Here is a 13,783-nt window from a genome sequence, read left to right on the forward strand (position 1 = left end):
TCATGGAGGTGTGTTCAGCAACCTGAAATTTCAATTGAAATAGACCCCACTCAGATTTATCATCTAAGAAATATGAAACTTAATTATTGGCAGAAAGAGGGCTAATTCTCAAATAGGAAGGTAGTAAGATGGTAAGTAATTTACCTCACTTTTCGGTAATCATTTAGTTTCTTATTGATCAGTGCTTGGCTTGCAAACCCAGGGTCCTGGTAATTAAAAAAAGGAATACAAAAGGGAAGGGAGAAAAACAGACAAGGAATATGAGAACTCATTTTGATGTTTTTCTTTTTGACTGAAACAATCTTTTTGCTGACTTTCTTGGAAAAGTTAAAATAAATCCAAACAGTTCTTAGAATTACTAATGAAAAAACTGATGGTTCTAACAGTCTGATCTTTAAATTCTGCTCACTTATTAACAACTGAAAGTGAACCTTAATTTAATCAACTGACCAGCAGAGGTCACCCTAGATAAACCAATTGGAACTCAGGAATTGTAGAAAATGGTTATTCTTTCTCAGACTTCACAATTCAAAGAAGTCATATATGCACACATATCATGAGCTTCCAAAGATTGCTTTAGGATACATTACAGCAGCCATTGGCAATTCTGTTTGAAGTTTTGGTGAGTGTAGTTCCGTAGCCTCTGAAGGCTTTATGTTCATAATACTTGCTATGTTTCCATTCAGCAGTTGCAGTACTGGAAAGTATCCAGAGATCCTTGTATATTGCAGGAAAGCCTCAGCTGTCCTTAGCCATACATCTTAATAACTACACGAGGGATTCGCAGTTGGGTATCTTCCCAAAGGTGGAAGATAAATTAAGAAAAAGTAATGGTGGGCTTGCTAAAAGAAGTACATTTGAGAGCAAGTGCAAAAGAGAAAGCCACCAGGATAATGACTTCTCACCTCGCCCTCGGCTTTGCTACTCTCCCTGATTGCTTTAATCCAGGCCAGCATGTCATCCCGGTCCTCGGCCTGAAAGAGACATTCACAGAAGTCAGCGGTCGTCAGCCGGAAGACGTGCTTCCTCTTGGTGTCACTGTAGGAGATGTCTACCAGGCACGCTCGGATGCTGATTGGTGGCTGCTCCTCCTCACCTGGGGGCGGGGCAAGGGCCACAGCCTCCCTTCGGTCCTTGCATAAGTACAGTGAGTGCGCACGCAGGACAGCAAAGGCCCGTTTCCACTGCCGGATGCCTCCGCCAACTTTCTGCAGAGGAGAGAGGAAAGAAGGAATGAGACCTGCGAGGGGTGAGGAGGAGAAAAAGATCTATAGGAGAGATGAAGAAAAAACAAAGAGAACGATGCAAATTTGTTGGGCACAAGGAACCAGAACAACTCCATGAAAAAGTAACTGCCAAAGTAATTTTCTTATTATTATTCCTCTATTTACAAGAATCTTGCCAGACTAATTGCATTTTCTCGAGAAAAGCCAATTACAAGCTTCAAGAATCTGGCATCTTTCACTTGCTCCCATGGAGAGACTCCAAGCTAGGCTCTTTACTCCCCTCCTTGACTGTAACTGGAAATTCCATCTTATTGTCTTTCAACATGTTAGCTCAGGAGATGTATGTATTCTAGTGTTCCCCAATCTGGACAGATCTGTGGATTTCAATTTCCAAAAATGACCAGCAATTCTACATAGGATGCCCATATTAAGAAATATTGCAACTAGCTTGACTCAGCTTGCTTAATTCAAAACCAGATGCCGTGTAAGGTTAATCCTATGATCATTTCTTGCTTTCAATCTTCCATCTGGATTTATATCAAACAATTCATAGCATCCTTCCTGCAGCTCTCCAGAATTTTACACTAGACCTAGCTAGAAATGTGCTGAGCCAAACCTAGAGCCTGTGCAAAATTGGCATTCCACCTTGGTGCCAAAATTAAAATTGTCTTCTAAAAAATACAGCAATGTAATATAAACTGAATCGTCTTCAAAAGTTAAAGCTCTCTTGCAGTATTGAACAGATTTATCTTATAGATTTATACTTCTTGGTTTAAATCTGGAATTCAAAGCACATCGACATGTCTGATTATTTATAAAACTGTTACTAATCTAATAATTTCCCTATTAAAATACTGGTAAAATTTTAATACAGATTCATTTCCAAGAATTGGTATTCAAAGCATATTAAGGACATAACTGTCCTTTCTTACTAGAAGGGAAATCTGTTTTAAAATATAAACCTTTACTGTATTATTTTTAAAGCAACTGGATCCTGTAACAATAAAGTTGCATCAAATCAGAATTTTCACATATTAAATGGACAAGGAAGAGGTCCTTCTTTCTTACTGCTCTTTTACCAATTTTAGATTCCTCTTCCTTGTTAAGTAACTCTTCAATGTTATTGGGTATATTCATTGTGGATTGACAGAATCCCTGTATTAAACAGGTTGCCCAGAAAATTACTAGCCCCTGTGCTGTTTTCATGCTGTCTCTTTAAGCCCCCTGCTTACCCCACAGGGAAACATTGCCTATAAAAGCTATGCTGAGAAATAGCTGGTGGTTGTGAGGGAAGGGGGTGTGAAAGTAAAGCAGCTAAAAAGCTAATATTCTCTAGCAATATTCACAGAGTAGGAATAGTAGAATTTATAAGGAGTAGTAATTAGAATAGCAGTTGTTGGACTAGTAATAGCAGTGGGTAAGAATGAAGTAGGAGTGAGTCATAGCTTTGAACGCTTGCATGTGTCTGTTGTCTAGGGACCTGTGTTGTGTTGACTCTTTTGTGTTTTGAGCCCATGGAACTAGTTACACTTAAAAGAACTCATGACTAAGTGGTAGAGGTGGGATGTTCAACAGAGTGTAACTACCATACAACCATATCATGCCATGAAAAAGCAAACATTAGGTGCAAACAAAAAAGCAGGTTGACTGTTGTAGAGCTCAGGCATTGCAGGAAAACAACCATTATTCTGACTGCAGAAACCAGACCTTTACCAGAACCTACAGTATACCACACAAACAGATATGGAAAAGGTAGCAAGGAATATTCTTCCTTAGAAAAGACTACCTACCTTAACAGAGCCAAGTGTCCACCCTATGCTTTGGCTTGTAATTAAGCCAAAGAAGGCAGAATAGCCAGAAAAGAAGCTAGGCTCAGATACCTGGACCAATATCATCACAGGAATGTTAAAGCAACAGAAAGAGGAAAGGCTTTGATTCATTAAAGATAAAAATTGCTTTGGAGAGAACGAGAAAGGAGTGAAAGAGAGGTAAGAAGAGAAGTGGAGGGAAGGCTGATAGACTTCCTTAAAAGTCACAGTCACCAGATAGGGCACATTCACCTCTATGGTTTTCAGAATTTGCAGTGAGGGGAGGTGGTCCCAAAGACATAAACATCTCTGAATTGTCAGAGGAAGAAAACATAGAAGTCTAATTTAACAGGTTTGAAATAGTTGCTAAGTTGCTAGTTTGAAATAGTTGCAAAAATTGCCTGGGAATTTAACAGGAAATAGCTTTCAAGCAAGGGAAGTAATGGATTACTGCCATATTAAGGAGGTAATCCTGTATAGGTATAATTTTCCTAGTTCTATGGGCAGAAATTTAGAAGCTATGACAACCATGAAGGGATTCACGAACAATGGTTGAGGTTAGAAGACTTAGGTAGGAAATGGTTGAGGCCAGATGAAAGGAGCAAAGGAAAAGCGGTAGAGGAAGTACTTTTAAAACAGTTTCTACAGATACTCGCTATTAAACTGAGGTTTGGATGTAAGAACACAACCCAGAAACAGGCCAAAGGGCAATAGAATTGACTGAGGACTGCTTGGCAGTAAAAGGATCACAGGAAGAAAGGAGAATAAGAAATCCTACTCCAGAAAGTAGGAACTATAAGGAGCTGGAAAGTTAAAGTTAACGGGATTGAAGAAGCCTTTAGCTCGTGCTCAAACAAAAGGAAAACATTGGGAAGTCAAAGAGACCTGCTGTTGTTGTTAAACAATGGGAAAAATAGGCATTTGTTTAAAAAAAGCCAGTACTACAAACATCTCTGGAGGGAAAATGTTAACAGGATCACTGCTAGAGACTTAGAAGATACCTGGAATAGACAGACATTGATACATTCTCATTTAACGGCAGCATCTATAGGAAAAGAGCTGCTTACAAGTGTGTTTGTGAGATGGTCCCATCAATTAAAACCAAAATGCAGAGAGAGGGAAAGGAATAGGTAAAGGTGGGAGAATAATTTATAACTTAACCTAATGATTGGAACTTTTTTCCCACTTACAGAAAGTTGTATTTAGAAAAAGGAAGCTAAGATGATGGAAGCAGCCCGCTCTAGCCGCAACCTCGGGGCTCTCTGGTGGCCATAACGCACCCCAACTCGCCCTCCCCCCCAAGAAGGAGACTGCTGCTGCTGTGCGCAGAGCAGGCAGGGGAGCATGAGGATCTCAGGGCAGTGACTAGGCGGGCAGGCGGGCGGGCCACCCAGGTGCCTGTTACCTCCTGGGGGTAGTAGGCCACTAGTGGCGGCAGCAATGGTTGCATCCCCCTGATCTGGAAGAGGAGGAGGAGGTGGCAGCCGAGGGGTAAAAGATGGATGAGGCCGCTGTGTCGCTGCCACTTCTCAACCTGCAAAAAGCGCTGCAGCAGTGCAAACTGGTTCAGAACATGGTTGACATCAACATCTCCAATCTGGAGGGGCTGTACAACAAATGTGCCACCTCCCGTGACCTTCCTCATAAGGAGACCTGCACCTTGAGGTAGGCGGGTGGGAGGAGGGGAAAGAGGAAAAAGGTGCACCTTCAGTCCCCACCCACACCCTCGTCCTGATAGCCAAGCAGGCTCTGGGGCATGGATGCATGTGAATGAGCGAAAAGCAGTGGAGAATGCCACGGAGGCTCCAGGTGGCCAAACGAGGCACTTGCTTCTTCTTTTAATGCAGGCTTGTAGTGGAAGGGGTGGGGAGACAATGATTCCCTCTTCCTGGACTTCTGTAGGGATGATTTTTTTTCCCTTCTCCAGTTTTATCTTCTCCATCAGACATGGGCAGAATAGTTGACCCTCTTCTATCATGTCTGCACTGGCCCTCTGCGCTTCCCATTACAAGTCGAGGAGGCCAAATACAGAAACGCTCTTCTATCTCCCCTCCCCCTCCAGGGTAATAACCAAAATCCCTCTTTTGCATGGCCCAGGCCCAGCAGGCAAAAGATGATCACAAGTGAGTGGATGGGGGTGGGCTGGGCCGAGGCAACATTGGCCCACCTCCTTCTGTGTGCACGTGCACATCGCCTGGGCTGGGCTGAAGCGATGCAGGCAAGCCCCTTACAGTTTCCAGGATGGCGTGTGGGCCGATCCGGCTGGATCCGGCCCGCAGGCCTTGATTTTGATACCCCTGCTCTATTATGTCTCAGTTCAACCATCTTTTCTTTAAAGAAGGAGAGAAACATATGTGTACCTACAGGCGTTAATAAACTCCAGCCTCCATTAACCCCCAGTCATCATAGTCAGTAGTCACAGAATAGTAACAAAATCTGCAATCAAACAGCCTTTAGAAGACCCAAACAACCCACCCTGGTACAAAAGCCCCCAATATTTTAATCTCAGCCAAGAAGCTCCAAAGCCCTTTTGCAATTTGCCTTTTCTACCAATATTTAATTCTCATTAAAATCAAGATTTTACTTTGGACGACTTAATTTTATTTTGACCGACTTAATCTGTTCCAATCAATCCTCTAAGTATTTCTACTGAATTGTCACCTCTGCTATTACCTAAGCATTTCATTCTTCAAGTCATTTCAAGTTCAGATTTTATGGTTTTGTCAAATTAGTTCTTACCTCCTTGAACCCTATCATGCACATGAACAGAGATGCCCTGTATTACCAAAACTTAACGTCATTCTTTTCTCTTAAGGATAGCTTTACAGAAAATTTCAGACATACTTTGCCTTTTTTGGTGAGAATCTGTTTATAGTGGAGCCAGCCCTCTTTCCTCACATCACTGAAAGTGACATCCGAAAGATCAGAGGTGGAATGCCTCTTTGAACGTGTGTCTTCAGAGGTACCCAAGCTATCCAAAGACTGTTAGAAGAGAGGAAAACACAGTTCAATAAATATCATCAGTGGGTTAAAAGAAATATTGAACTTTAAGAAAGGAAAGGTTGAATATAGAGAAGGATGTTGTTGTGATTAAATAGAAGAATGGGACAGCTGTCCTAACCAAGTAGTTTGTTGTCTGATTGTAAAAACTATATGCTTAGTTTGGAGAAGGGGGAAAGAAGGAAGGATACACTGTCTGCTAGTAAGTCAGGGTTGAAGATAGTGACTAGATCAAACAATTGCAGTTAGATATATACAGTAACTGAAAGCGAGTCTCTCTGACATATTGTACTTTAATAGTCTTACTACCACATGACACTTGCTTTTATTCCAAGTAGGAGGGAAGAAGAAATATATGGATATGGACAGCAGGCCACCTGCTGATTCAAATCTAAATCAACCAAAATGCTGCAATCTTCCTAAAGCTAATTCAATCTCATAGAATTGTTCCCCAACAATACCACAAGCCAGTGTTACTCAATAAAACCCAATACCACCTCATTATTAACACCTTTTCAATGGTGAATCCATGTATCTTTCAACATGCAACATGCCAGTATGGAAAAGTAATTCCCTCCATTGCTACTGGATGGACCATGTTTAGCTACAATAAAAACATTTCACATAATTGGTAAATCAGTCTCTTGTATTTCTGGCCCATTCTTTAATAGAGAATTGCTTGAAGGTATTTTCAAACGAACTTCTTTTTCAGGTCCAGCCATAATATTTGCATGAATTTTACATCCAGATTTTGATATGATCATTCCAAAATAGTGAATATGTTTTTTTCCATCCATTTTCATATGGACTTCCTTGTATGTTGGGATTATTACCTTGTTGCATAAGCTACCTGCATATCAGTTTCAGCTGACAAATAAGCTGAAATGTTTCTGTACATTTTTCTGACACAAAGCAAAATCCATGTTTCCTTGAGTGATGACAAATCATCCACTCTGGGACAAGGAAACCCCCACAGCCATAGCACTGTCATTTTTTTGATCACAGCTTTATGACTCTTACTGTGGAATTCAGTATTTAGTTTCTCTCTCAGATGCAACAACAAAACTCTGGAACAAGTATCAATTTTCTTTTAAATGAAACCACTATTATCATGAATCCTATTTTGTCCATTTTTATCCACGCTACATTCGTATTTCTCACATCTTCATGCTTTTCTTGGGGGTGGTATACCGAATATTGACTTCATCGAAACTGAAAAAGGCTTGCAAATCCTTAGATATTACCAGAAGTACCTTGTGATTTCATGCATAATGTTATGCTGCACTCAAGCTATTTTTATAGAAAAGCCATTCTTGGGAAAAGCCACTACTGCATCAAATCTTTGGTATTTCAAATCTGTTTCTGATTGTGGATTGCTGAAGCTGTAAAAATGATCTTGGAAATTTTTCCAAACATTGACTTTTTTTAAAAAAAGAGGTCTTTGGTAATTTATTTTAAGTAGGCCATGGTATGCTTCTAGAATCTGTATCGCAAGAAATTCACTATGATGATGGGATTTAGATAACTCGTGGATGATCTAAATTAGCCTTGATAGTTTAATACAGTACTCAGTGGGTCCTAGTTTTCCATTTAATTGAATTGATTGGGCCGATGACCTTTTCATACTGGCACATTTTATGTTGTATAACATTGTTTATAAAATAAATGAAATCAATATCAAATTTTGATGGCTTTTTTTCACCCAAATTCCTTTTATATACAATATCAGTGGAACCTATTTTTCTATTCGGTGGTAAAAACATGGAAAAAAATAAGTAGCAATTAATGTTTCACAGAAATATTAAAGGGTAAATTCTCTCTCCAACACAATAATATGCCTCTGCATTTTCCAGTTATAACATCTGCAGCCCATGGTGGGCTCAAGAATAATAAAATGTGCCCCTTAGCTGAAAAAAACCTCTATTTTTTGTAATTGGAAAGATTGCTTCTGAGGGTGATGTTAGCAAATTTCTAAATCTTTATTTAGATTTCTCCAAATTAGAGGAATAGAAGGAAACTAGATCTACCCATTCACACTTATTTAAAGAGAGAACCACAAATACTCACCCCATCAGTAAAGAAACTTCTTAACATACGTAGGCTAGGCACACGACTTGGCAACCTCCTGCAGACATAGCACATGTATGGTTAGCGTAAACAATACAAAGTAAAAAAAGAGAACTAGCTAGCTGTGCTCATTGAATAGGATCCTTTCCCTGGGAATCCTTCATTTTTTAGTGTATGAAGTTTTAGTCAATTCAGCAAGACATGCCTGATGAAACGGACACTCGTTCTTATAACTAATACTATAAGATAGTAGTATTAACACTATCCAAATGAATTCCAAATCTGCACGTGGAAACCATAGACTATCATTTGTCTTGGAGGAAATTTTCAGTGTTAACAATTTCCTCTATATCATATATACATAGATGTGTGAAGGATTATGAGGACTGTTTAATTAGCATTTTTTGTTAAAATAACGGATTTAACTCAATATCAAAATACCTTAATATTGTCACGTGTTCATTTTTCACATTATTTAGAGACCCACACAACTCTAAGATTATTTTTGTTATAAAAATCAACGGCTGGAAGCAGACAATAGCTACCTCACAGTTTGAAGCGTCTAACAGAAAAATGCATTACTTATATTCATAGCTTCAGCTCTGCTTAAGAGGTTTTGCAATTTTTAAAAAGGTGCTCTAAAAACTCATTTGCCGGGAGACAAAGCATATGTAAACTTTAAAGGAAGCAAAACTGTTCTAAATCCTTCTGCAGAATTAGTGTGCCTTCCATTTTATATAGCTGCTCTTTATCAATGCCAGAAAGAATGTACAAAGTTCTAGACCCACCTTAAAAGTTTTCCCTCATCCCGAAATGTGTTCAGACCATCATCACATGACTTGGAGCGTTCTGTGGTTATGGCTAAGAGGTAGGAAGATCGACGGCTGGCTTTGATATTGCCTGTGACATGTACGAAGACAAATGTTGACAAGAAAGCAAAGACAAAACAGCACAGAAGGGCCAAAAAGGGCCATCTTATTCAAGAACCTGGATCCACAGAGAAAATGTACTAAAATGGGTGGGAACATTTTACAGAGAGAACAATCCCTTTCTGTGTTCAAACACAGCCACCTCAGATAATTCTGAGTATGAAGAACTCTCATCCGCCCTCCCTCCAGTTATCCAATAACCCCCTCTAACATGTATATCCTGCCTAAGTCGATTTCCCTTGCTTCTACAAGGCAATCAACAGGCAATATAATAAATCACACTGTCCGAAAAGAATTTTTCAGTCAAAAACACAATTTACTATTTGGCTATATCTGTTCAGTTGTTACAAAAAGGGATAACCATGAAAGAATTACTCATAAACATCACACTGTAAAAACTGGAAGGCTCAGCCTAACCTGCTTGGAAGTAAATAAGAGATGCATATTTTAAAGCACCAAACACTAATTTAGAACCCCAAGGAAATGCCTATCATTTTTTGGCAAGAGTGAACTGAATCCTCTCCCATTTGTATATCTCACAGCAGAGTGTCTAAAGTGGTTGCCAGAAATTGGTGTAAATCAATATTATCCTCATGTTTTCCATAAGTAATCATGCTTATGGAGAAAGCAGTAGGTGTGCCCTTACAGACAACATTAAGATCAAGGATCTGAAATCTGAAAATAGACTGCCCACAAACTATTATAATAAATAAATCACTCAGGAAGTCTATCGAAGATGAAGAGTCAGATTTTGCCTCTTTTCAGTGTGGTTATGATTATTCCATTTATCAGCAAGAACTCTATGAAATCCAATCCTTCAGCACCTCTTGATCTAAGTTCTTTATCAGAACTTGAAATACTTCAAAGTAGCTTTTTGTTCTATAGTAGTCTGATATGTTACAGAGGGAAGTTAAATGGATGGTTTTCATAAGAAATGCAAATATCTTGTCCTTCTTCCCTACACTTCCAAGTTTTTCACTGGTAATCCTTCCTTTTGTACCTTTAATGTACATCTATTACTGAATGTAGGCCACAATATATAATTTTATGTCAGTTCTTAGTACACAACTCGCATCTTCTTCCTGCTCTCATAAACAAGAGGATGTGAAGAAACTGACCTATATGGATTCTAAATCAAATGTATTCAAAAATGTATGTATAAATGCATTCTACATTTATATATATTAAGTATTCATGCCAGCATAATGATGTTAAAATTTAGCAGGCAAGGATCTAGGAAGAGAGAGAATATGATTCTTCCTTAAATTTCTGATAACTGTGAGGCATACTTCTTGGGATTAAAGAACCAAATTTAACTTGAGAGCCTCTGTATATTTATAGCCCTAAGAATACACTTTGGAAATATAAAAAAAAATGACGTACAATCAGAGTGATCTACCTTTTTATTCTCCATAAGTGTGTATGTACACATGTGCATGAATGCTCACACATGTACCCACCCACATTCATTTGTTGAATAATTCAGAGTTGATGTGGCTCTTAATTTCATTTTACAACCCCTGGTAATGCTCTCATAGCACACAATTTAAGAATGACTAGCTTAGATATATAAGGCACAATTTAAAAATAACTAGTTCATAAGTCTAAAGCTTCAGGCTGATGATTTTCTGAATTTCCTTCCCCATCCAACTGCCTCTCCTTATGATTCAGTTTCAGTGGAATTTGTTGTAAACATGCTGCCATCTTTATTCTCCTTTTTACATAGCAAATCGTTTCAAGGAGAAAATCTTATGCAAAATCTTCTAGAATGCTTCTAGAATACTTCTAGAACACGATATAATAAATCTGCATTTTCCTAATTTGACTAAAATTGCAACTCTAACAATTATAAGTAAAATTTATCATAATGGTCCAGAATGTCCCACAGAAAAAATAGAGGTACTAAGTTTACTTATTGAATCCTTGCCATAGCATTCATTAACAAAAGGTTTTTTTAAAAAATGTGTATACTCTGAGACTGAATTCCCAGCTTGTCAAATGTTGCTTTTAATTTAAGCAACAACCTGGTAACTACAAGCAGTGAAATAATGCATATAGGTGAATGAGAGAAAGATGATGAGAAGGGACTGGATCTCTCTAGGAACTAGCATAATTTTGTTACGTAATTTTGAGAGTTTTGCCATTCTTTTTGTTTTTTTCACTATTGATACTCTGAGCTAAAGGTAGCACTATCAGACTGAGCTGAAGAAATCTGGATATGTAATAGATGGCAGCAATGCCAAACAAAAATCTATTTGCTATCATCTTGTCGTTTTCTGGATGTTTGCAAGCCACTTTGCAATCCAAATTTGAATAGCTCAAGTTCAAGAGAGGCTTAGTACTTACTGCAATCCTGGGAATAATGGCGATTCATGGCAAAGGTGAAGGTAGGTGAAGAAGGGCTAGCAGAGAGCACCGGTGCAGAATTCATGGCACTGGAAACAACAGACGAAGCAGGGATGTGCTTTGCCTTCAGATCAATGCTGGGGCTTGTCGGTTCATCTGAAACAAAACAACCATAAAATGATGAATTATATACAAATGCATTTTATATATTTACTATATTGCATATTTTATATGTGTTCTAAGACAATTTCTCTTCACCCAATGTGGCCCAGGCAAGCCAACAGGTTAGACATGCCTGCTTTAGATGGTTTTCTCCTATCTAAAATTCTAACAATCTCCAGAGAATGAGGCAAGATTTCCACAGCTACTCCGTACCTGAGGTGTTAATATATAATTGAGAAACATCAATATAGTCATGATACTTCATTCCAAATCTCTGGTTGAAGTCTTCTAATCATGTCATTCATAATGGGTTACACCTTATAGAGTAAGAGATGGGGAGGAAAGACTAGCTCCTTCAGCACTCACACAAGAAAGTTGGCACCCAGTTCCCAAGGCACTCAAAGTACAGCAAGGAAGAATTCAGAATGCCCTCATCAGAGAAAGACTTCCCCAAATTTCCACAAAAACATGGAATCATTTCTAAATGGCCCATAGCTGCAGATGTATAGAAAAAGATGACTAACAGATGAAGCAAGGATATGTGCAACCTTGAAAAAGAGATGGTTGTGGCATGATAAATCAGAGGTCAAGGTAGAGAAGAAAATAATATACAGCTTATCCAAATTCTAGCCTGCTCATTATATCAAGCAAAGTGACCCTTATATCAGTTTCACTATCACTCTTCTTATAAAAATAAGATTCCCTTCTCTTATTCTCTGTATAGAGGGAGAATACATCATCTTTCATAGGATATAAACTGTATATATACAGTATTTATTTAGGGGGAAAGCTATTGTGCTGATTGTTTGAAAAAGTGAATGCAAATTCTCCAATTTCACTTCACCACTTCAAAACTGCCTCCATGAATCACTTATAGACATGTGCCTAAAATGTAAACAAGATTGGGAAAAATGAAAGAATGCCTTTTTGAATTCCTTTTTCCCAACAATAGGAGCTGTCAATATTTTTTTTCCATGTTATGTGTTGTGCCTTTGTATATTTCTCCTTTTCTCTTGTGTTGCATTTGTGTGTGTGTGTGTGTGTGTGTGAGTGAGAGAGAGAGAGAGAGAGAGAGAGAGAGAGAGAGAGAGAGAGAGAGCTGGAAAGCACAGGGCAGGCTGCACAACTCTCAGTCACATGATCAGGAGCAAGATTTAAAATGGACACATTCCAAACTGCTGAATCTAGGCCATTTTTAACCCATTTTTTTTCTTCTGCCAATTTTTCTGTCCATCCCAAATTTTCTTTCTGTCTTCAGTGAGTTATTGTAATGATGGACAGCCCTGAGCCCCTCTACACAATTTCTTTCCAACAATTCATTACTTTGGAAAATATAACAGTAGCAAAGAAACCCTTATTGCACCACCAATGTTTAATTCCTCTTTGCAAGTATAAAAGTACAGGCTGCGTTAAGAACCATATATTGTTCATAAATATATCAAAGATTAAAACCTATTCCAATCCACAGGGAAGTATCCCACTTCATTAGATGATCATTCAGATAATCTTGTTACTCTCCTTGTTTAACCCAGCTCAATAGCAACTATCTTAGTTAAAACTTTACAATAAAGCCTGATCTAGCAGGGAAGGAATGTCAACAATTAGTGAGGCCAATTTTCATTTATCCTCATGACTCCATGGCTCATGACCTGGATGTGATGTTTATGGATGCAAGGCAAAGAATACTGCCTTTCCAGTATCTCTTTCAGCTCTGCTCTTTTATATCCATCAGTTACTGAATCTGCTATTTGCAATAAAGTTCTGTTTTGCAAACTGATAAACTACTAGCATCTCAATCTATGCAACTTAAAATCAGGGCTGCAATTAAAGTTTGAAACTGGCAGATTAGAAGAGAAAAATGCCCTTCTTGATAATTTCCTAAAAATTACACACACACACACACACACACACACACACACACACACATATATGTATATGTATATGTATATGTATATGTATATGTATATGTATATGTATATAATAGAAGTTTTAAAAAGAAGATAAAAACTAATAAAAACTAATACAAAATAAAGAAAAGAAAAATTGGGAGAAAGAAAAAGATAAAGTACAAAAGATTTTAAAAAATAGAAATAAAAGGCTCCTATGGAAGCCTATATGGAATATGATTGGGATTGCAAAATTGCCTCTTACTCTATGGATACAAAAAAGTTTTTTTTAATGTTTTCTATTCATCAAAACTACAAATTAAAAACAAGATTTTTTTCTATTCTGTGCAAAAAGTTTC

General features: G+C 38.1%; 1 protein-coding gene across 1 annotated transcript in view; it reads right to left on the bottom strand.

Moving 5' to 3' along the window:
• Positions 1-13,783, bottom strand: part of ARHGAP23 (Rho GTPase activating protein 23) — a 129,037-nt gene that overhangs the window by 30,269 nt on the left and 84,985 nt on the right. Inside the window, 6 exon segments of the mRNA XM_026710871.2 lie at positions 145-206; positions 906-1,208; positions 5,879-6,016; positions 8,102-8,159; positions 8,890-9,001; positions 11,377-11,532. Coding sequence (XP_026566656.2) covers positions 145-206; positions 906-1,208; positions 5,879-6,016; positions 8,102-8,159; positions 8,890-9,001; positions 11,377-11,532 — 829 coding nt within the window.

This window comes from Pseudonaja textilis, chromosome Z (assembly GCF_049901715.1).
Source record: "Pseudonaja textilis isolate UNSWEBS1 chromosome Z, rPseTex1.2, whole genome shotgun sequence".
Taxonomy (NCBI): domain Eukaryota; kingdom Metazoa; phylum Chordata; class Lepidosauria; order Squamata; family Elapidae; genus Pseudonaja; species Pseudonaja textilis.